The following is a 24,131-nucleotide window of genomic DNA, read 5'->3' as shown; positions in this document are numbered from 1 at the left end:
AGGCCCTATCATGAGGCACCAAAGTGCTGAATCACACAGGCAGTAGAGAACAAATTCATTATCTCAGTTAGCATAAGGGTTTTTATTTTTAACCAAGGGAAAAAAATGAACAAGCTCACAAAAAACCCTTCGGAAACCCTGAACTACTGCATCTAGTATAAAAAGAACAAGCCGTTTTCATGAAGCACCTGGAATATATGCTCAGAGAAGTTCATGGTGCCAAAGACAGAGACACTTAACATTTTCAAAGGGTGGGAAGGGCAGGTGAGAGGGAAAAAAGAGAAAGGGGAAGGAGGGAAGGAGAGAAAGAAGGAAGGAAGGAAGGAAGGAAGGAAGGAAGGAAGGAAGGAAGGAAGGAAGGAAGGAAGGAAGGAAGGAAGGGGAATGGAAAGAAGAAAGGGAAAGAAACAAAGAAAGAAAGAGAAAGATGATACAACAGAGAAAGAAGATAAACCGAGAAATACCCTGGGCCTCCTTCTCCTCCTAGGAATCATGTAGTCTTCATCTTCGTCTTTCAGAAGCTGCTTGTAGAAGAGAAAAATATTTCTTTCAAAAAATAAACCACAAATACTATAAACATATAAACCTACATATGCACCCACAAAAATTAAGAATAAATATAAATAAAAATCAAAAAATAAATAAATCTTTTTTATTAATAAAAAGATCTCTAGCAATTGCTTGTGAAATGGCATCTTTAATGAATGAGGTAATTTTGACAGATAGACATAGCATTTGGATAAATTGAAAATATTATATTTCGTGCAAATCAAAACCACAATGAGATACCATCTCACACTACTCAGAATGGCTATTATTAAAAAGTCAAAAAATAAAAGATGTGGGCGAGGTTGCAGGGAAAAAGGAATGTTTATACACTGTCACTGTTGGTGGGAGTGTAAATTAGTTCAACCCTTGTGGAAGGCAGTGTGGCGATTCCTCAAAGACCTAAAAACAGAAATACCATTAGACCCAGCAATCCCATTACTGAGTATATACCTGAAGTAATATAAATCATTCTGTTATAAAAATACGAGCATGTGTATGTTCACTGCAGCACTATCCACAAAAGCAAAGACATGGAATCAACCTAAATGCCCATTGATGATAGACTGGATAAAGAAAATGTGGAACGTATACACCATGGAATACTACTCAGCCATAAAAAAGAATGAGATCATGTCCTTTGCAGCAGCATGGATGGAGCTGGAGGCCATTAGCCTTAGAAACCTAGCACAGGAACAGAAAACCAAATACCGCATGTTCTCACCTATAAGTGGGAGCTAAATGACGAGAACACATGGACACGTAGAGGGAAACAACACACACTGGGGCCTATGGGAGGGTAGAGGGTGGAATGAGGGAGAGGATCAAAACAAATACCTATTGGGTACTAGGCTTCATACCCGGGTGATGAAATAATCTGTACAACAAACCCCTATGACAAGAGTTCACCTATGTAACAAACCTGCACAGGTACCACTGAACTTAGAATAAAAGTTAAAAGAAAAGAAACTATTATATTTCAAGAGTCTTAAAAATAGCTGCAATTTCTTGAGCATTTGCTGTAAGGTAGGCACTGGACTAAATACTCTGTATTCCTTTATTCTTATAGCTCTACAATCACTCCTGTAAGGTTATCCCCATTTAGCAGCCAACGAACTGAGACCTAGAGATGTTAGTGTATCCAAGACTACAGAGCTACTTGATGCCAGAGCCTCACTGTAAAGCCTGCTCTCCTAACCATCAAACTATCAATGTTAACAAAATGCTGACATTTGGGCCAGGACAATTATTCCTTGTGCTGAACAGTCCTATCCCTTCCAAAGCACTTATCATCACTGACCCTCAGAAGTAAATACCAGTATCAGCTTCCCATTTCTTTGAAAATTAAATCTCCCTCACATATTTCCAAACTCCCTACAGAAGTGATATTCTCCATATCCCAAACATATTGAAAAACAACTGTTCAGGAAAACATTGAATTCCAGAAACTTAGGATTTAAGAGTTGTTAAGTTTCCATTAGTTGAGTTTTTACAGTTAATTTGTACAGAAAAGAATAGTAAATAAAGAGAATTAGGCATGTTGGGTTTAGTGTTTTACTTGTTGACTGTGAAGCTAATTCTCAGAAAAACACATATTTAGCACCTACTATGTCCTAAGAAAACATGTTAGATATTTTCATGCCTATGTAAAAGGAATAGGGTGGGGGAAGGGTTGAGTGAGAAACAGAGAGAATTGTCATTTTCCTCACATTATACTTGAAGAAAATAATGTTTTGGGAACTTAATTTGCCAAGCGAGAATTTTATTTAGGATTATTTCTATCATATTATAGCTATACTATGGATACTCAGTGGAGTTGTCCTATTGATGATTGGAAATGGAATTTAGAAACATGGTAAAAAAAAAAAAAAAAATAGCCAAAAAATCAGAAAGAAGGTAATGAACATGGGAAATCAGTCACAATTAACACATTAGAGGAGTGCCTTGTAGAATAAATATTGTGATATATATTCATAAATAAATGATTTAAAGAAGGAAACAGTAGAATCAGGAGAGAGAGAGAAAGAAGATACCCAAAATGCAGCAGTATCATACAGAGAGGAAAGTGTGTTCGGAGATACTGGAGAAGCAAGGAGGGATCGTCAGCAGTGCTGAATGCCCCTGGTGGGTGAGAGTGATTGAGGACTGGAAGAAACCTTTTAGAGTTCATTAAGCCTTCTCCAAACTGAAAACCAATAAACTGAAGACATCTTCAGGGTATAACTGATTTTAAAAGTTCAGCTTTGAAAACGTGGGGGAAAGCAGTCATTTATTACAAAAACGAAAACTTTGAAGTGGTTTGAACATAAAAACAAAGTTAAGAAACTAACAGAAAAAAAAGTAAGCAGTATTCAAAAACAAGCTTCGGGGGAATTTACCAGAGTTTGAAAGTTATAAACACAGAGCGACTGGCTCGGATCCCTCTCAAGTGTGTGACAGGGCTGGAAACATCTTCTCTGAGATAAACGCCAGATCATTTATGAGAGAGAGCTTTCCCATTTTCAGACAGCTCTCCGGAGGCCAGAAGGATTTGTCTGCAGCAGCGGAATTCTAGTTATATGGTAGGAAGACTCCTGCACACACCTCTTTAAATGGACTGTACCTTTGCCTTAATAGGAAAAGATCTGTTTTTCTGGAAAGACAGAGACAACTCTGGGGCAGGAAGGTCTTCCTAGTTGTGAGCACCGTGTCTCCAGATGGTTTGTCCTGCCCTCAGTCTCCTGAGCCGGAGCAAAGGATGTGGCTGGGCTGGGAGGCGGGGACTGCGTCTACATGTGTGGATGTGTGTGTGTGTGTGGTGTGTTCTCATTTCCGCTTCCCCTTTTGAGCAGGCAACAGCAGTTGAATGAGTTCAGGGAGAAAGGCATAATCTACAACATGATACTTTCTCCCTCGCTTCACCTCTGTGCCCACACCTGTGAAGGCCTCGGCCCAGCTTCGACAACTGCTTTGCCTCAAACTCAGTTTTCTACCAGCGGACAGGTAAGTACAGCCTTTATCTCAGTTTCAAGGCTGTACTGATTTAGGGTGATGCTAAGAGAAAGAAGGAAACGTGTCAGAGAAAAATCAGGCTATCAAGATCAAGACAAGGGAAAATCAGGAGAAAATCTCCCACCGCTCTTACTTCAACCTTAAAAGCATCCATCATTATGCCTATGAGAATGATACCGGGTGCCTTTTGCTTTCGTTTGTTTGTTTTCTTTTTATTATCAGAGAGGTAATCTTTCTAGATTCTCGAAACTTGGGTCTCTTTGATGACTTAAATAACTATTTTAGGAATTTTATTACTTTTCTCACCTGCAAAGTTTCTCTGTGTCTTGCTGAACTCACTGTTGCTGCAATTTCCATCTGATTATAACACTGAAAAGTTCTCAAGGAAGAAGTTTCCAGGTTTCATTTCGGGCCCTACTCTAGTGTCCATAGCTCCAAGCATTGAGAGTACCTGGCTGAAATCAACTTTGCTTTCTATGGGTACGACCTCTTTCTTCAGAAGCTGTAGAAGAAACTTGTTGAGATAAACTGCAGCAAGATATATTGAGGTCAGCTATGAGGGAGGATGTACACACTTGAGTGATGCAAGGTCAAATTAACTGGGAGGCTCAAGATAGATGGAGAGCCACCGTCAGGACCGGATTTCAGGGTTCACATCTCAAAGACGGATAGATGGATGTGTTGACCTCTCAGTGACCTACATAATATTGGGAGCTTCATGATCCTCCAACACCCCTTGCCCCAGTGGTAGCAGGCAGAGCCTGTTACCACCTACATGAGTTTTGGGGTAGATGGAGGAGTGGAAAGATCCTCCACCCTGGGGTTTTCCCATCCCCCTTCTGTGCCACTGAGCTCACCAGTGGGTGGAAGAGAAAGGGTGGGTCCCCAGGGCAGTGCAAGGCCAAGAGGAGAGTTCCACAGAATTGATTTGACAAGACTGTGAGCATTTACAGGAGATATCCAGGGAAGTACTAGTTCCTCTGTATACCACAAGTGGTCCTGAGTAGAGAGCTAAGAAGACTTTCTAGATGGTGCAGGGCAGTACCTAGGATGGGAGGTTGGAGGTAGGAACCTTCAACTTGTGTGCCCAAGTATCAGACTCAACAGTTGTTCAGCTGAGTGATTAGAGATAAAGATCTTGTATGATTCTCTTGCAGCATGAAGTGTTAGGAGGAAGAAGGGAAGTCAGATTTATTGTCTGTCTCTACTTAGACTATTATCAGAAATAACAAGCTGAAGATATAGCAGGAGGGATAGAGAGCAATCTAACATATGAGTTATTCACATGCACCCCAGGGTGTTTAGAAACCATATATAGCCATACTACCAACATGTCCTCATAACTCTTGGGTTTTTGAAAATTAAGATGGAACCCTGCGATTCAGCATTATGTAGCGAACATGAAGGTCCAACCATCATTTTCAGTTCAATGTTTATGGTTCAGCATTATGTAGTGAACATGAAGGCCCAATTGTCATTTTCAGTTCAATGTGTATGATTTGGATTCTAGTAGAGAATTAAAAGGAGGTCTCGTCTCAGCCAATACTGTGACTTACAAGGTTCCTTCTGGGCTACAGTAAGGGGAAAAGATCACACATTTATTTCCACCTGCAAACTGACAACTGTTCTCTTTTCCACCTAAGGAACAAGACCAAAGTGGATATTCCAGTACCCACAGTACTAGGTACCCTACCACACACAGGCCTGAGACAGAGTGACCTAAACACAGATTCTAGATTAAGAAAAGAGTTCAGTCAAATAAGCAGAGGGATGAGGACAAGAAGATTGTGTGCAGATATTGAAAAGGAAAAGCAGGAAAGAAGAAAATGAGTATATGCAGGACAGAGCTTATTACCAAGGAGATAAAACTGAAGAATTAAAGATACAAATTCACAGAGCTAACTCAATGGTTGAGAAATCTGCTCATTCTTCCTACTTTCTCTTGATGAAACCATCTACAAATCAGCTCAGATAAACTGCTGTTTCTTATTCTTGATGTCTTTATTGCCCATTCAAATGAAGATATTTGATGTCTCCCTACATTGAGAATATGGGATTTTTTTCCAAATACACAACTTCAGTATTTCCTGTAGCATTATACAAGCCTTTCTTAAAATTCATATCCTGAAAGTGGAAGTAAGAAAGAAAGGGAAGGAGAGGAAAAAGGTCTTAGATGATCTTCTTTCAGTATTTATTCAGCTACATTTATATGTGGCAGAAAGAGTATGAAAAGGGAGGGAAATAGGAGTTCCATTGATAAATGGGCATTTTTTGTTTCTATTATTTACCAAATAACATCTCCCCTTTTCCCTGAGCAGACTGAACTGCTCCTTGGACAACAGAAGTCTCAGAATGCTCAAATATTCTCTGGGAAATTCTTGTTCTGATGATCTTCCAACCTGAGTGACATTAAAGAGGGTTAGGAGCTAGAAGACAGTTCTTATCTATGAAGGAATGTGTGAATTTGTTGCAGATTGGGGTATGTCAAATGGGGGACAATTCCCCTGGGTTGAGGTGGAATTTGCCCAGTTCACAAACAGAGAAATGTTAGCTGCTCTGGGATTTCCCACAGCTCTTTGCGATGGTAATGATGTATATCTTGGCTGTGGATGTAGAAGGTCTTATGGGCCACATCATGGAAACCCCATTTCCTTCTTCTCTCCTCCCACACTGGTTCTCACTCTCAGTCTCAACTTACAGGCACTGCTTGGGGCATAGGCACAAAACAGACAGAAGAGAAGAGAAGTCTGTCTCATACATGTCCCCCAGAGCACTAAAGACAAACCTAGGACTGGACCTTGGAAACCAAGTGTGGCAGGAGGAAGGCTGTATGATATAAAGGAAGAAAGCATGCATCTGGAACTCAGAACTTGTGAGTTTGGTCCCCATTTAAAACCACTAATATTCTTTGTGACTCCAGACAAGCCTGCTTCTCTGTCTCTCTTTCTCTTTCTCTCTCTCCTCTCTCTCTCTCTCTCTTTCTCCCTCCTCTCTCTCTTGTTTCCTCAACTACAAAATGAGTGACCAGGATTAGATAATCTCTCTGGTCCCTTGGAGAATTAGGTAAGAAAGAAAGACTTTTCATTGTTTACTTTTTATCTCTGCTTACCACATATTAAAAAAATCTTTTTCACCATCTTGGTTTTATACTGTCAGCTGTACCCTGCTGTTCACACCTTCTTCCTTCCTTCTTTCCTTCCTTATTCCTCAAGATGTTTCAACTTTAGTGAACATCTTAGACTGAGGGCAGATTCATAATCATATCTATCAATTATTAAGCACCACCTTTATACATCAGGGACTTAATATATGTTATCTGATTACAGCTGCCAGTCACCCAACTAATTTGGCACAGTATCTATTTTGCACATGAAGAAAATTAGGTATAGGCTAGGTGTGGTGGCTCACACCTATAATTCCAACATTTGGGGAGGCAAAGGTGGGAGGATTGCTTGAGGTCAGGTGTTCAAGACCAGCCTGGGTAACACAGCAAGACAAAAGAAAAAGAAAAAGAAACTTAGGTATAGAAGGAAAGATAGTGTTACCAAGGACAAATACGCAGGAAGTAGACAGAACTATGATTCCAAATTAGGCTAACTCTGATTCCAAGGCCCAAACTCTTTCCACAGTTTTCCTTTTCTTTAATTTCTAAATAACACTCTGAACTTTAAAGTAAAAGAAGCTTTGGTTTTCCTTACTGAGCCCCTTGAAAATTTCCCCATAGTGAAGTATCTGTAAGCAGAGCTGGTATTTGTCAGGTGCAAATTGGTAGGCTAATAGTTGCTAAAATATTAAAATATGTCTATAACAAATAATGGTAATTATCCATTTTCCCAAGCCCTCTGAGTACCTGTCACCAGCCCAGCTATCCCAGCTCTTTCCTCAAGACTCCCCAGACAGGCCCCATGTACTGAGTGGGGCCCCACCACAGGGCTGTGACAGTATCAGCTCTCATAGCTCTGTGGTGCCCCAAACCATTATGAAATATTCTGAATGCCACAACAATCTGAAAGTAATGTGGAATTCCAGGCAGATTCTCTCCTCCCAACTGGAAGTTAGTGGGACCCTTGCCAAAAAAACCACTCTGTAAGCCTGAGGAAGGCTAAACTGCTTCATAATCACCTCGCTGGAGTCAGAAAGGAAACTATTCTAATAACACAAACAAAGCAACACTTCCCGCACTAAGACTGTCACAGAACCAAATATAAATTACCTTGTGTTCATGCTGCCTTTTCTCTACTAGACTATAAGATGGAGAGCTTGCATAGCATGCGAAATAGAGAATTTACTAAAACTACTTCTCCTTTTTTTTAAATCCCAAATTACATTGGATGGTGACATTGGGCCATTTTCTTATTGTAATGTCAGCAGAAAAACTATATAACATGGAGTCAGACCAACTTGAGTTTCAATCTCAGCACTACAGGGACGTGACCTTGGACAAGTAACATATCTCCGTGAGTGTCAGGTAACAGTGATTAGCTCTACAGTGGTTGTCAGGATTCAGTTAAGCAGTTTACAGGAAAGTTTTATGGATACATATACCGTCCTCTCTACATACCAGTTATTATGAGTACCTACCTTTGACTTGCCCATGTCAATATGTAGTGAATCCCAGACTGCTTCCCTTGGAAAACAGAGACTAGAAATAGGTGATATTCTTCATGTCATAATTATGACATACCTCTACAGGCTTTCTGCTGCTGCTACAGTTACTGCCTCTAGTAATAATTTTTGTTGGAAGATACTCATTTCACAGCTCTTAACTCCCTAATCTTAACCAGTAGAGGATATTTCTCCTGTCTAACCTCAATCCTATCTGCTACAATTTCTGCTTTTAACTATAGCATCCTCAGAACAAGAATTCTGTCTTACTCCACTTGGCTGTAACAGGATTTCAGAACTCTTGACAGATTGTGGAGAAGGATTTATGGAATGAACCTCTAAAGAAATGTAGAAAAGAGGAAAGAACAAAAGGCTGGAAATGGTAGCAGAGGGGAGAAATAAGGTTTGGGCTGATTCAGGCAAGAAGCAATAGTACCAGTGTGGGAATGTCTTAAGTTTCGTGGGAAAATTGGAGAACAGATATCTGCAGGCTTTATATTTCTATCCTCACAGAGAAGACCAAATGTGATCATATACTATAAGCCAGCATCAAGAGAGATGACAGATGAACTCCAGAAGGAAATTTTGATGAAGAAATGAATAAAAACTTGAAAGACTGGCAAATATTTATTTTTAAATAGGAGAATTTGGTAGTTCAAGCTTCATAAATTAAGTCAGACTTGGGTGACCTTGTGTTATATCAGCAAAGGACTGGAAAGACTATGCTCTAAGCCTTTTTCGTCTTTACTACAAGCTGTGCGAAAATGTACATTAGGATCCAAGGCCATGAGGACAGTCAGGAGCACCTGTCCTATGATGAATACTAATTGGGGATAATTTCCCAGTGCCAGGGTGATTCTTGCTCCTCTGCAGGTACAGCACTTATGGAGTCCCTTCTCTTGCAAAGTACTGTGCTATGTTCTATGATGGGTTTAGGGGAGAAGTTACAAGTAGTGGTAAATGATGACAAGAGAGGTAGCCACTTACTGTTTTGTTGCATATGGTGCAGGCATGGATGTTAGTTGCTACAGGTAGGTCAGAGAAAGGAGATGACTTAAGTAGGCCGTTAAAGGGTAGAAAGAATTTGTTTGATTAGAGAGGAAAGTGGATGAAACTATAAGCTAAAGCAAAGAAGCAGAAAAGTTCAAGCAGTGTTGACAGTCAATGCGTAGCACCTGACTGACTCCCTATATAAGTTCCCATATGGCCTTCATGTTCAGGCTCACCAGTTTCCTGGATCCAGTGTGAAGGCCACATGTGCAGGAGCTCCATATGTTGGTGTTAATTTGAAAGGGAATTTGGTAAATGGGAAGTAACTCCAGAGACCACTGACCCATTTCCAATTTTTTAATGGGGAAACTGTATAAATGCACTTTCTTTTATGGGTACTACTCCTATGCGTATTTCAAACTCACCTAAATAAGTTAATAAACATTGGTAGTGGAAGTAAATTTACACAAACGTTGAGTCCAACCAATCCGTTTCCTGGAGGATTAAACTGAAACCTTAATAAAAAACCTAACTGATATGCCATAAGTCAATTAATTGGACAAGTCAGAAAAATGTCCAAGTCTCCTGATTTCTAATCAGTTTTCTTTTCACTGCACCAAACTCCATTGTATTATCAGTGTACGTGTTTGAATGACTTATTTGGAGAAAACATCTTCATGTCTTTGTCTCTATTACAAGGGGCCCCAAGACCTACAAAGCTGCTATCTTGACATCTGTGTGCACTCGTTTTTTAATTCTCTCTAACATTCTCATGGCTGATGTGTTTGTCTGATAATCATTTGCTGCTTCCTGCAGATTTCCACAAAAAAAAAAAAAAAAAAAAAAACCCAGTTTCTTATCTCCCAGCAGTACAACTTCCTCCTATTACCACTAACCAGACACTACCATTTCTTTTTGCCTCTTGATATTGCTGTACTTATACTAATCCTATATAACACTCCATCGACAGGTTTCTACAACTCAAGTGTTGCTGAGATTGGGAAAAAAATTATTTGTGCGATTTCCCAGTCCCCTATCATGTGTGCTAGAGTTGTGAAGATCAGCTTAGATCTACCTTGTGTCTTTTCTTTAGACTTGAGATCACTGTTACTTTTTCAAGTAGAAAAATTATTACATTCTCACCCAAATTGCCAGGAAAATGTCTGTCATTCTCAGTGAACACTTAACCTGTCTGGTCTTTTTATTGTCATACCTACAATTGCCATTTATTTGTAAGCCTTTCTTTGGAACTCTTAAGCATTAAGGATTGTTTCCATAGGCACTTTCCTTTAGGAATTAACATTAAGTAAAACTTCCGTACATAGGACATAGAGACAGGCAGTAAACAGGGACTAGTCAAGAAAATACAACTTTTGTTCTCAATTGTAGGAACTTCTAGGATAGAAACAAGTCTTAGAATAACCCTCTCTCTTCTCTCCAGCTTTGAACCCACAACATTTTTACATGCTTAGTAAGCACGTAGTTACCAGCTTATTGTTACTGTTTTGAAGTTGATCTCCCTGCATGTGTCTCTGATGACTCTGAAAGGCACTGGGCTCCTATGAGGAACGGTCACCTTCTAGACATTCACTCATTTAGACAATGGGTATTCATTAAGTTATTACAATGTGTTAGATTCTGTTTTAGGTATTAGAAACACAGTAGTAAATTACCCCAAAATTCTGTCTTCTTAGAGTTTGTATTCTAATCAGAAGAGTAAACAATAAATTGGGTAAATAAGTAAAATGTAAAGTATGTTAGTGATAATACCTAAGAAGAAAAAACTCAAGCAGAGAAAGAGCTCAGTGAAAGTGATTAAGGTAGACTGTGGAAGCCAGGCATGGCTCCATGGAGGAGGTTGGTTAAAAGCTGGACACTGCAGGATGAGTGTGGCAAAGACTGAGGAAGATGAAGAGAAAGGGGGAAGAATATGAGAAAACTGAGGTTAAAAAAAGAGGTAAGTATTTTCAGGGGATGCAGAGGAAATTACCCTATATTATTGCGATATATTTTTGAAGATGTGGGAGGAATGTAAAATAGAGTCACATCACAGAGGATGTTGAAAGCCCCAACCTCCATTTCAATTAGTGAGATTCTGGGATTGTGCTAGGCATTGTAGGGGTTCGACTGTAAAACGGCACATCCAGAAGTTTGTAGTACCAGACGCATCAAATATTACGGCTGTAATGTTTTCATTGACAAACTGAGACCAAATAAAGGGATGAAATTTTCCAGGGTTATCCCATTTGAAGTGGCAGAATAAAGTATGGAAGCCAGATATTCCTCCCTCCCTCCGTCCCTCCTTCTCTTCCTCCTTCTCTGCCTACCCTCTTGCCCTTCTGCCTTCCTGCCCTCCTGGCTTCCTACCTTCCTTTTGAGTTCTACTACCAAAAATATTCTGTGAGCTGAAGATTCCCGGTGATTTAAGGGAGGTCCATTTCCTTTGGAAATTAAAAACAATAGGCAAGTTAGCCTTTGTGATTTTCTTCTCTGGGTTCTGGAACCAATCTATTAAATATTTCGGATCACAGGACTAGGTAAACAAACTGATCAAGGTTTTTTAGATTCTTGTCCTAAGGTCATTCTAGTGGCAGTTTCATCCTGTCTTTATCTCCTCCCGACAGCTCTGACCAGAGAATAGCAAGTCATCTCTGCTACTCTTCTTTGAGGCTTCTTTATGACACAAACTTAATTTAATGATTTAATTTTCTCTGAAAGGCACAGGCAGTAGACAAACAGCCAGGTACCCAGGGTTAACGAGCAAAGTCTCATAGTGCTAACTACTGTCTCACTTGGAAGAAAAATATGTCTTGGACGGACCTGAAGTGAAGGAATTTAGATCAGACAACAGTAATTATGTACTATTTTTTCCTAGGTATGTTTTGTCTGTAACAAGCAGAGGCATTAAAAACAATTTTATTGTCCTAGGAATGCATTTTATGTTCAGGATGTTCTTTTCAAAAAAGCTATTTTAGTGCCTAAATCACTGGATGCCTCACTAATGGTTTTAAGTGTTGGAGGAACAGAAGTCTCTGTAAACTGGTAGTCTTCATTTTTATTTTATTATTTTATTTTATTTTATTTTATTTTATTCCAATAGTTAAAAGTGTAGCTCTTAAGATGAAGTTGTTTATGGCAGCTTGAGGGAATAGGGGGATAAGACCTGGAGAGTTTCAGCCCCACTCCTACTTGCTCAGTGAGGTGGGATGCAAGTATGGCCAGCGGGGGAGAGGCAGCAGAACAGAGTATGAGCCAATGAATATTACATTAGCCTCAAGCTTTTTAAAGCTCTATTTGGACAATTGAATGATTCTTCCCCTCTGTTCCTCTTTGAATGTGTATCTAGTGCCATCATTGTGTCTCTTGGAAGAATACAGGCATGTTTAGGTAATGTTACATGAAATATGAATCTATAGGATTAGTAATTGCATTGATGAGCTGAGGAATAAATTCATAGTTAGGTAGAAGCACAGGTTGACAAATTAGAAAGTGATTATCCTGAAGGTGCTGGCTGCTAATTGGTTAAGGCAGTGTCTCCTTGCTTTTAATCACAGGGCATTTTTTTCTGAGATAAGTCACATGTGGACTCCTAATATATAAAACAGGAACATAAAAAATCAAGAGAAAAACTAAACAAACAAACCTAGAATTCCTATAGGTGGAGTGACATCCTGGTTGTGGGACCTTAGAAAATCTGTTTCACCGTTGAGACCTTCAACTTTTTCATACGTCTTGATGAGGATTAAAAAATAAATGAATTTTATACATTTTAAATTTATAGATGTTTTAGTCATAATGGAAGATTCTGGTAGATAACATTCTTAAGGATTAAAGAAAAAATGTTTTCTAATACAGCATTTCAGCTACCCTGAGAAATTGAGATTCTTTAAGTCAGAAGAGTTTTCTTAATATCCATTAAATCGTGATGTCTGAAGCTTTCAAACTTACTGACTTGAAAGACTTACCCTGATATTTAGAGTTTTCAGAGCATTCCTTTTTTGCAGGAGAGACAGAAAATGAGCTAGGGATGTCCTCCCTACTCTTGAATGTGTAGAGAGACCAAGCTCCTTTGGGCAGAGACAGGAAAATTCGGGGGCAACCCTGAGCATCATGGTGGTTTCTGAGCACAGGATGAGGGAGCATCGCTGTTTTTCAACTCTTAGGACAGCATTACTGTTACGGGAGGCTCTGAAGTCTGAGCCAGGGCCATGGAGGACTCTGTGCTGAGCCCCACATCCTGGGAGAAACGGCGGGCCTGGCTCCGTCAGAGCCGTAACTGGCAGACCCAGGTCCTAGAAGAGGAGGCTGCCGCCGCCCTGCAGGATGTCCCAGATCCTGAGCCTTCCAGCCTGGATGACGTTTTCCAAGAAGGTAAGAGATGAACATCAGACAGATGTCTATGTTGTCTGGTGATAAAAGGTGACAGCAGGCCCAGGTCTGCAGAGTGTGAACAGGTCCCTTGTTTAGCGAGGCCCTCGTGGAGGGCTGTTTTGACTGGTTTAAATATGTTTAAGAGAAAAGCTAAAGTAATACAAAATATGAGTTATGTGAGAAAGAGACAGGCATAAGATTGGGAAAAAGGGAAAAGCACATTTTTCATCATCCTGAGAAGCTTCTGTAAGAACCCGAGGCTGGGGGTTCTCTATGAATGCTTTGCGGTGTTTCTCTTTTGTCTGTGTAACAAGACCACACACAAGCTGGATGCCTAGACTCTGGCCACAATGCTGTCACTAACAAGCTGTGTGGCCTTTGGGAAGTCCCTCACCTCTCTAAGACTTATTTGTCCAGTTGAAATAGTAGTACCTTTCCTACACTTCTCAGAGCTTCTTTGAGGTTCAAATGAGACCACAGTCATAAGAGTAAAACAAAAATTCTGATGGATATAAATGCTTATTTGGTAGGAAGCAAAAAAGCACAAAAACAAGATTGTCTTTCTTTTTCTTTTTCTTTTTAAATGAGAAGGATCCACCCTTGTGGGAAAGGAACTCTCAAAAGACAGCAGTGGGCCTGACATCTTGGGCACTTTCCAGGTTCTTGGGAGGAAGGGAGAAAAGAAGCAGAGAGAGAGAAGAAATATCCACTATTTTTATATACGGTGTATTCCTCTCATATCTTAAAGAAAAGCTTTATGTAGAAAAAAAGATTCATGACGCAGCTTATGTAAGAATAAACTTGTGGAATGGAATTAGTTGCAGGGAGGAGGTCTGATTTCGTTCAGTTCTCACAGTGATCTAGTATCTGACTTTTCTAGGGAATCCAATCAATAAAATTGAAGACTGGCTGCAGGATTGTGGGTAAGTGCTGGACAGGCAACGGGGTGGTATGTGACTGATGGTTGGATTTGCTAACAGATACAACTCCTGGAAACTCAGAGACAGGAAGATGGATTTGAATTGGGCCTAAAGATTAGAAGTAAGGTCGAGGTGGTTGTTGGAGGGGTGTTGCGGGTTTAGGGTGAACCGGTAATCATAACTGTGAATCAAGTGCAACTCGGGGCTAAGACTAAATTAGGCACCAGGTCTAGGAATAGAGGTTGTGTTCGGTCTAAAGCTAAGAGTGGATGGGGAATAGTTGGGGTGAGTTCCAGACCCCTACTCCCCCTGACTTCCCCTTTAGATTGGAGTCTTACATTGTGTAACAAAAGGAATTGGAAACCTGATCTTTCTTGCTGAAGAGCAATTCATCTGTGTTATTTATTTCTACTGCAGAACATAGGAGAAGGGTTTATGACAGTGATTCAAAGCAGGGAAGAATTGGAGCAGGCACTTCAAGGCAGTGCATTATCTCTTTCCTCAGAGATACTTTAAATATGAGACCCCACAGCCCATCAGCCTAGACCGTTCTTAGGCTCAGTATTCCCAGACACAAAAGGAAGGATTCTGTGACCTATTTAGTCTTCTGTGTAATAATGAATTCTCAGAATGGACAACTTCTGCCTGCTCCTTATTTTCCCTCCAGGAATGTCTCAAGTTTTATATAGCCTTTAATCTAAACTCATCTACTAATTGGCATAAAGAAACCCATTCTTGCTTATTTGGTAGGAAATAAATAGCACCAAATAATCCAAGGTTGTTTATTTCACCTGTGCCCAAGAAGGCAATGCCAGGAAGGATTTATTTTGTGTTTGTTTTGTTGTTTGAAAAAAAAAAAAAAACCTATTGTTCTCATTGCTCTCATCTTATTCACAATTCATTGACTTCAAAGTCAATTAGAGGACCCACAAAATACAGGAAGAAAAGAATGGTGGTAATCAGAATGGTTGCAGGTTTGGGTGAGAAGCCTAGAATGAGAACTGTCCTAGGATTTAAAATGCTTACCAGATATGTACAGGGGAAACAGTCAGCTCAGTTAATGTCCTTATCTCATTAACTACTCTTGAGTCGTCAATTCATGTCAACAATTATTAATTACGCTTTTGCTAACTGTCTGATTATCTGAATAACCTAGAGGGGTGCCAAGTAGTTTAAAATATGCTCCTTGACTTAGAACATTTTTCATTCTAACTGAAAATAACAAATTCACAGAAATACAAGATAATAAACTCTAGAACTCATCTTTCTTCACTCATGCTCTACAAAGATAAACCCTGAACCAAAATTTATGACAAAAAGGTGGTCTGGTTAGTGAAAAGTCTCCAAGATTTGAGCCTAATTCTTGTGCTACTAAGTGTTTAACCAATCATAAGCAAATAACTTAAATTCTGTTCATTGTAGACACCCGAGCTATAAAGTGGGACACTCAGAATAATACAGTCTAAGGGCTCTCTTGAGGTTTAAATGAGATAATATATGTGTATGTGTTTTGTGCTTTTAATAGTGACTGGTGAGTTTTACAAAGGAGGAGTTTATACCTACCTATCATTCCACAAAATGTCTGTCTATATCTATCCATCTATCTACATCTGTTTATTTATCAGAAAAAATATGCCCATAAATGATACATATTAACTCTTGGATGGTGATTATCTGGAAGAAGGAAAAGAATTGACTTTAGAAGTAAAATAAGACTTTAGTTATATCTTTAGTATTTGATTTTTTATTTTATATTATATATTACTGAATATTTTATTTTTTCTGAAGGAAATATGGAAAAATGTTTACATGTGTGAAAATGGAGTGACTGGAACAAGGGTATCTGTTACATTTTCATTATGTATCTGTGTTTTGGAAAGGTTTCAAATATTTAAACTTCAAAACAGCCATAAAGAGTTAATCAACATACTTGCATTTGTCTTTGGAAGGGGAATTGTTGGAGTCAGAAAATTTTCCAATTTCCTCTGTTTTCTAATTCTGTCTAAGTATGTGATACTTCTTAATTGCATGGAAAAGCTAGAAAAATTAAAGGATGATAATGACGATGATTGATAGTGAGAGTACACTTGACTTTTGGTAATAGATAATGAAGAAAGGCCGGGCGCGGTGGCTCAAGCCTGTAATCCCAGCACTTTGGGAGGCCGAGACGGGCGGATCACAAGGTCAGGAGATCGAGACCATCCTGGCTAACATGGTGAAACCCCGTCTCTACTAAAAATACAAAAAACTAGCCGGGCGAGGTGGCGGGCGCCTGTAGTCCCAGCTACTCGGGAGGCTGAGGCAGGAGAATGGCGTAAACCCGGGAGGCAGAGCTTGCAGTGAGCTGAGATCCGGCCACTGCACTCCAGCCTGGGCAACAGAGCGAGACTCCGTCTCAGAAAAAAAAAAAAAAAAAAAAAATAGATAATGAAGAAGATAGAGGGAAAATGCATTCTAAATATGAGATTCTGAATTACCACAATATTCCACGCTCCAAGACCACAGAGAAAAGAGGATAAACAAGGAGCCCACATTTACTGATTATCTGTCCACTCTGTTGCCAGGTGCCCTGAGGGGCACTTTTCAAATTTTGTTCCAAGACCACATAGTTTCAATTTCTCTTTCCAAAGCCAAACATCCTCTGGTAGCAAGAGCATTTTCTTTTCTGACAAGCTCTCCAGGATAGTACACCAACATCTCAGGCAATTTAGTGTCAATGTTTCTCAGTGCAATTGAATATAGCGGCCGGCTATTCTGCCACCGGATCTGATCATGCATGTCTTTGCAAACTATGCCTCTCCTTTTTTCTTTCTCCTCCTAAGCTCTCGAGATTTTCTGGGACATGACTGTGTTGCTCATGAATCACCAGAGGTGGGGTTGGGAGCCCAAAAATCATCTGTGTGGGCTTCAGCTTAAATCTCTGCAGGCAGGTAGCTATGGAAACATCTAGAAGAAGCTAAAAATAGCCATATACTTCTTCCCACAATCCAACCCCTCCTCCCTACTATTTGTTTAGGGACTGGGTATACAGGAAGAGCAATATCTTGGCTCTTTCATTTGAGACTTAAAACGATGCTAAGGAATTTTTCAGTGCAAGGGTGGGAAGAGGGGAGCAGCTATAGATCTAGTCCCTGGTCATTGATTTTATGGCCTATCCAATAACCCATGGAAGGCCTGGGACTTGAGTGATGGCCATAAAGTCTCAAATCATTGTGCTCAGTGAGAAAGCATCAATAGCTCCAGGCCCATGTCCACACTTCTGTTGAAGGTTCCACAGACTTCCCCAAGACCCATCAGGGGCTGTTCCTCATAAACAGAATAGAAATACTTGGCAGATAATAACTAAAGCAGAAAAATGTAGGATGAGCACCCAATAAAAACTTGTATCCAATGAATACAAGTGAGTTTTGCTTTGGACAAACCAGAAATTTTATCAGTGACATTTTAAATGTAAATCGTATTGAAGTTCAGCATACATATCAGTAACTTTTTTCTTTTTAATATAAATTATATTGAAGTATAATATACCTACTGAAAAATAAATGAGTATTAAATATATAACTGAGGCCAGGCACATGGCTAATGCCTGTAACCCCAGCACTTTGGGAGTTCAAGGCAGGAGGAATGCTTGAGCCCAAGAGTTCAAGACCACTCTGGGCAATGTACCATTACTCCAACTCTACAAGAAAAAACAAAACAGTTTTTAAAAATTAGCCAGGCATGGCAGCATCTGTAGTCCTAGCTACTCAGGCGATTGAAGCAGGAGGCTTGCTTGGGCTTAGGAGTTCAAGGCTGCAGTGAGCTATTCTCACTGCACTCCAACCTGGGAGACAGAGTGAGACCCTGTCAACAAATAAATCATAGGCAAATAAATAAATACATAAATGGCCCAGTGAATTTTCACAAAGGGAATACACCCATGAAACCTAAAGCAAAGCATTGCCAGCATTCCAAGCGCCTCCTTTCCATCCCTTCCATTCACTATCCTGCCTCCAAGGGTAACAAATACCCTGACTTGTAACATCATAGATATGTTTGGGATTATTTTGAACTTTATAGAAATAGTCATACAACATGTACTGTTTTATGTGTGTTTCTTTGGCTTAGCATTATGTTTATGATGCTTATCCATGTATTCGCATGCAGTAGTAACTCGTTCTTATTATTGTGCAATATTAAGTTGTATAGTTATTACATAATTGTTTAATTTTATAATACATAGGGATTTGGAGGCTTCTATTTCTTGGTTATCACTACTAGTATTTACTTGGGGGAGCATATACAGGCATGTCCACTGGGTACAACCTAGAAATGGAATTGTAGTCTATTTAAATTGTACCTCTAGTAATAGTAGGCCTTAGTAGTTGCACTACTGTGCAGTTACAACACAAGCATTAAATGCAGTAGTAAATTGCAATATTCTAGTACTTGACTATATTAGCTATCATGCTGTTTTTAGTAGTAATAGTAAATATTATATATAGTTACACATGTTTGTAGTATTATACCATCGCATATTTTATGTAATTATATATTAGGAAGAGAAAAATATATTTATAGTTCTAGGTGCATTATTAGAGTTACCTATTCTTAATGAGCTTGCCTATTATTTCACATTTTATAACGAACCTTTGATGTAGAACCTGCTTCTATGAATTTTCATGAGGACATATGAAAATTCAGATTTTGGTAAGCATGGCTGGTTTTTTTACTATTGAAAGGAGTTACAAGCAAAAGATATCTATATATGTAATGACTTATTTTGTAAAATTTAGGCAGAACTTGACCTAGAGATATTTGGTTAGTAAGCCCATTCCCACTGTTACACACGCCATGAAGTGATACTCCAGTAGCCTGAGAGTAATCTGGATTGCTGGAGACTGATGAAGAGAAAAGCTCCTTTAGGACCAGCACCAGTGGACGCTCTTCAGTTTCCCTGCTAACTCACGTTACTGACCCTTTTCCCTCCAACCTCCACTTGAGATTATATTTAAAGCACCATGAACAACTTCCATGTAAAAAGCTTTAGGAAAGCAAACTCTACAAAATTCACAACATGTCAGTGTTTGAAGTAGACTTAGATGATGATAATATCTAGGGATCCAAATTCCCTTACATGATATTCGAGAACAAAAGAGCCACAATGAGCCGGGACTAGCATCTAGATGTGCTGGTCCCATTTCAAAGCCCTGTCACAGATTACTTCACACACCTGTTTTTGACAGACAGAATTTCTTCCTTGTTTGTAAAACTGAGCTGTCTCTCACTACCATTTATGCTGATTTCTGTTTGTTCTTCTGGTGGAGATGGTAAATGTTTGATAAGACCATGTCTGAAAATTTTAAAATATCTCTAACCAGGATACGATTTCTTCTGTTTCCTGAATGACATGATATTCAGCAATAACATGGTTCAGAGAGAAGGAAGGAAGTGTGGGTAGTTAAGGTGATCTAAAAGTTCTAAGAAAACCTAGAAATTTATGTTTGCCATTTGGAAATTATGGCACGCAAACCCCTGCTTCTATGAATGTAATTCTCCAGTTTTGCTTCAATATTCTTTCTTTCCTATTTTACCTAAAGATCGAAGAATCATTGCTAAGCTGACTTTTGTCTCTTAGTCCTGTGGCCAGGACAACAGAAGCACAATCTAAAACATAGTGCATTCCAGCCTCGGTTTCCCCAACTACTTCTGTGAATTTTTCAGTCAAGTAACCACTCTGTCTTTGTTTTCTCCAATATAAAAGCAAATTAAATACTACTGACTCTTATTGGAAAAGAATATGAACATGTATGAGCTTTTAAAAGCTCCTGGGAAAATGTAGTAAGTGACTTCAACCTATAAGACTGTTTTTGGTTTAGATACTCCGAAGAAGGACTTTCTGAGGAAGCAGGACAGTTTATCTACAGTGGTGAGTACAGGTTCTGTCCTTCTGTTGTTCTTCTACCTGGAGAGTGACATACCTGTGCGTGTGTGTATGTGAGTGTTTATGTACATGTACGTGTATAGGCATGCAAAAGAGTACCTGAGTGTTCTTAAACTGGCTGCAAAACACTGTTCGTGGTCACAAGGCTTCAGGAAATCCAGAAGAAAATGCTGGCTCAGAGCCCACAGGCTCACTAACAGTCATAGGCTATCTTCTGCTAGGGGTTGCTCAGATAACAACCACTGCTGTAGGATAAGAACTTTTATAAAGTTCTTATATATTTGATGATATGTGTTTATATGGGTGTGAGTGCACACCCCCGTGTGTTTGCTGTTTGGCAGGGGATTGTGTACATAACTATGTGATATAGGGGAGAGGTTATAGGTGAATGTATGTATGATTCTTTCTGAATCAAAAACGAATATGACTTCTGAGGTGGTATATGTACAATAATTTGACAAACATGTGGATATCTAGTATGATTATGTAGTTGTGCAAGTCTAGTCTAAGGGCATATGAAGGTGTTCGTGTATGCAGGGGTGTGTGCGTGTGCATGCGTTACGTTCCATCCTTATTTTCTGTGACCCTCACCTGTTTATTGGACAGGCTTCTGCAGCCATGGGACCAGCTTTGAAGATGACTTGACCCTGGGAGCAGAGGGTAAGTGGCACAGTTCTCTGAGGTTGGGATGAGAATGGGATATACATTGGATGAGTTTTGGATAGGATGGAAGTGCAAAACTTCAAAAAGAAACAGCCCATCCCTGGGGTCTTATCTATAGGGAAAGGGCAGTCTCATTATTATCTAACGTAAAATACAGAAGGCATCACATGCCCAGAAACACTTCCTCATCGGCCTATCATGACTCCTACTGGTTCATCATTGGAACTTTCCTTTGACCCCGGGACAATGACATATAAAATTACTATAACATTTGCTGCCCAGATATCTTTAAGACTGTTTTCTGTACAGAAACTCCAAACAAGTTTGTGCATTGGGTGTAAAATAGAGACGATACTTCAGGAGGAGAAGGGCATCAGTAAAGAATGAAAGCACAGCAACCTACCAGTGTCTCCTGGGACCTGTAAAGACTCGTGTAGGGGGGGCAGGAACACTAGCCAGGAGGACCAAATGACTCTATCCTTTTTAGCACAGAGGGGCTCTTCCCTAGACATCAGTCATGGGTCAGAAGTTCAGAGGCTTAAGGCCAGTTACTCTCTGGCATATCTGTCCTTATTCCAGAACTGTGTTAGGTAATCTTGAGGCCCCAAGAAGTACAGAATTCATGGGGTCCAGCTAGTCTGTCACAGTGACAAAAGGAAACGGAGGGGACTGAGTTTTAAGTTCAGAGGGGCAACGCAGGTGATTTTCATTTTCCCTTCTAATTTGTTCTTTGCTTCTCTGTTTCTTGTCCAGCCACACTACTGGCCGCCAATGGCAAACTCTTCTCCAGGTAAGTGTTAGGTTCAGCCAGGGCAAATGATGTCTCCTTTAAAAATCAGTGAATTGGGGTAGGTCAAAGAGATTAAAATAAAGACCTAAAGATTCACATTAGAAAGTGAGACTTTCCAATGAACAACAACTACATAGACTAAAAGGTACCCATCAGGGGGTGAATAAGCCCAGCAGGGATTCCTTGAAGCCAGGGTGCAAACTGGAAATAAGATTTGTATGACATCAGCTTTGATCTCTGCAGGAGTTTCCTCGAGACAGCCAGGCCTTTCCAGCTACTTGATCTTGGCTGTAGTTTGGCTTCCAGCAGCATGACTGCAGGGACCAACAAGACTAGTTCAAGGTAGGTACTAAAGTTTGGCAGGGTGGAAGGGTGGAGAAGATGAGAAGCATAGGAGAATAGAACCAAGAGCCATGGCCTCTTTTTTCTCGGATATCTTACTGGAGCTGTTATGTACTTTTACTGCATGCTTGAAAAATGTGACCATATTTGTTTCAAGAATTGTGAAAGATGCAGAGGAGTCTTCTCAGAGCTGAAAACTATGTGTAAAATATAGGTGTCTCCTCCCACTGAAACTTGTACCCAGGAGATACAGTATTGATACCATCACAGTTCCAAGACTCAGAGTAGATGCTCAGTAAACAATGCATTGATTGATTGACTAATTTGCTGATTGAATGAAGCAGTAAAATATTAATTCATTCAGACATGCAGGCCAGGCAATGACTGTACGGAATTTGAAAAAGATGAAGCAGCACTATTCACAATAGCAAAGACGTGGAACCAACCCAAATGCCCATCAGTGATAGACTGGATAAAGAAAATGTGGTACATATACACGAATACTAGGCAGCCATAAAAAGGAACACGTTCGTGTCCTTTGCAGGGACATGGATGGAGCTGGAAGCTGGTTATCCTCAGCAAACTAACACAGGAACAGAAAACCAAACACCACATGTTTTCACGTCTAAGTAGGAGCTGAATAATGAGAACACATGGACACAGGGAGGGGAACAACACACACTGGGACCTGCCAGGGGGTCAGGTGAGAAGAGGGAGATCATTAGGAAAAATAGCTAACGCATGCTGGGCTTAATACCTAGGTGATGGGTTGATAGGTGCGGCAAACCACCATGGCACACGTTTACCTATGTAACAAACCTGCACATCCTGCACATGTACCCCAGAACTTAAATAAAAATAAAAATAAAAAAAGAAAAGATGAAGCAGACAAATAGCTTGACCCCAGGAGCTGAATGATTTAATAGGGTGGGCAAAATATACACACAAATAACTCTTTAAAAAAGATGAAAAGTCTGGAAAACTAGTATGATATAATGAAATGTATCTGAAATTTGAAGTCAAAATTTGAATTTGAGACCTGGTTCTGAGACCTAAATTTTGTCACATGACCAGGTTTAGTAATTTATCCTCACTGAGCCTTAGTCCTAGTTCATACCCTAGTTCAATTTAATCAGAATGTCTGGAGATGGGATTCAAATATATGCATTTTTAAAGCCTGCAAAAGTGGCCGTTACATGTAGCCATGGCTGAGAAGCACTGATCCAGTTTTATGCCCACAATTCACAGAAAGGGAAACTTAGGACCATGAAGATAAAAGCTGGCAAGCACAAGAGTAGATCCAGGGATTCCGACTGTCCAGCTATTAGCTAAACAAGATGTTCCCTATTTGATCAAAAAGCCCAGAATACTTTCTGAAGAGAGTGATAGTGATTATTCAAAGCGTCAAATAACAATAGCTTCCCTTAGCCTCACTGTTTGAAACACAATTACTAAGCTCTAGTGTCACCCAGGTTGGTGGAACTCCGATTTAGACGTAAATCCAGGTTGATACGATACAGGGAGAGTGCATGCACGCGATTTTCTGTAACACAGGACTTCCGTACCAAAAACAGGCTAGAAAGGAGCATACCTCTCAAAATCAGGTTTTGGATGTACTTATTGATTACTTTTTGCCCTGAGGTCAGGAATAAAAATGTTGACCTTCAGGGGTTCTATGTTTCTTACACATTCATTGCTTAGGCGTCCCACACAAAAACCACTGGGGCAAGTCGGATGGCAAATTTGGGAACTGAGCACTTAATGATTCAGCCGTGAAATTTATTTGTATCTATACTGCTCTTCATTTTTCAAAATCTTTTCATATTTACTTAAATTTTTATCCATCTGCAATAAGTTGTTCAAAGTACTGTTCTAAAATTTTATTCAGTTTTTATAACTAGGGTTGGATTGTAGTTTCCCTGTTTCAGACAGGTAATTTAGATTCAGAGAAGTGAAAGCTTTTCTCAAAGTCACAGTGAAAAGCAGAGAA

General features: G+C 39.7%; 1 protein-coding gene across 6 annotated transcripts in view; it reads left to right on the top strand.

Annotated features, from left to right (window-relative positions):
* The first annotated feature begins 2,977 nt into the window (after positions 1–2,977).
* The window catches only part of TESPA1 (thymocyte expressed, positive selection associated 1), a 34,832-nt gene continuing 13,678 nt past the window's right edge, over positions 2,978–24,131 (top strand). Inside the window, exons 1-9 of one of the 6 annotated variants that reach the window (XM_021923268.2) lie at positions 2,978–3,107; positions 3,378–3,528; positions 6,238–6,409; positions 13,296–13,503; positions 14,384–14,426; positions 20,282–20,331; positions 20,953–21,006; positions 21,763–21,799; positions 22,043–22,141. In XM_021923268.2, coding sequence (XP_021778960.1) covers positions 13,341–13,503; positions 14,384–14,426; positions 20,282–20,331; positions 20,953–21,006; positions 21,763–21,799; positions 22,043–22,141 — 446 coding nt within the window. In that variant the 5' untranslated portion in view covers positions 2,978–3,107; positions 3,378–3,528; positions 6,238–6,409; positions 13,296–13,340. The other 5 variants (XM_009180897.4, XM_021923269.2, XM_021923270.2 and 2 more) reach the window with 5 other exon arrangements.

This window comes from Papio anubis, chromosome 9, assembly GCF_008728515.1.
Source record: "Papio anubis isolate 15944 chromosome 9, Panubis1.0, whole genome shotgun sequence".
NCBI lineage: Eukaryota > Metazoa > Chordata > Mammalia > Primates > Cercopithecidae > Papio > Papio anubis.
Note: the sequence above shows the minus strand (reverse complement) of the source record. Positions and strands in the feature narration are given on the sequence as shown.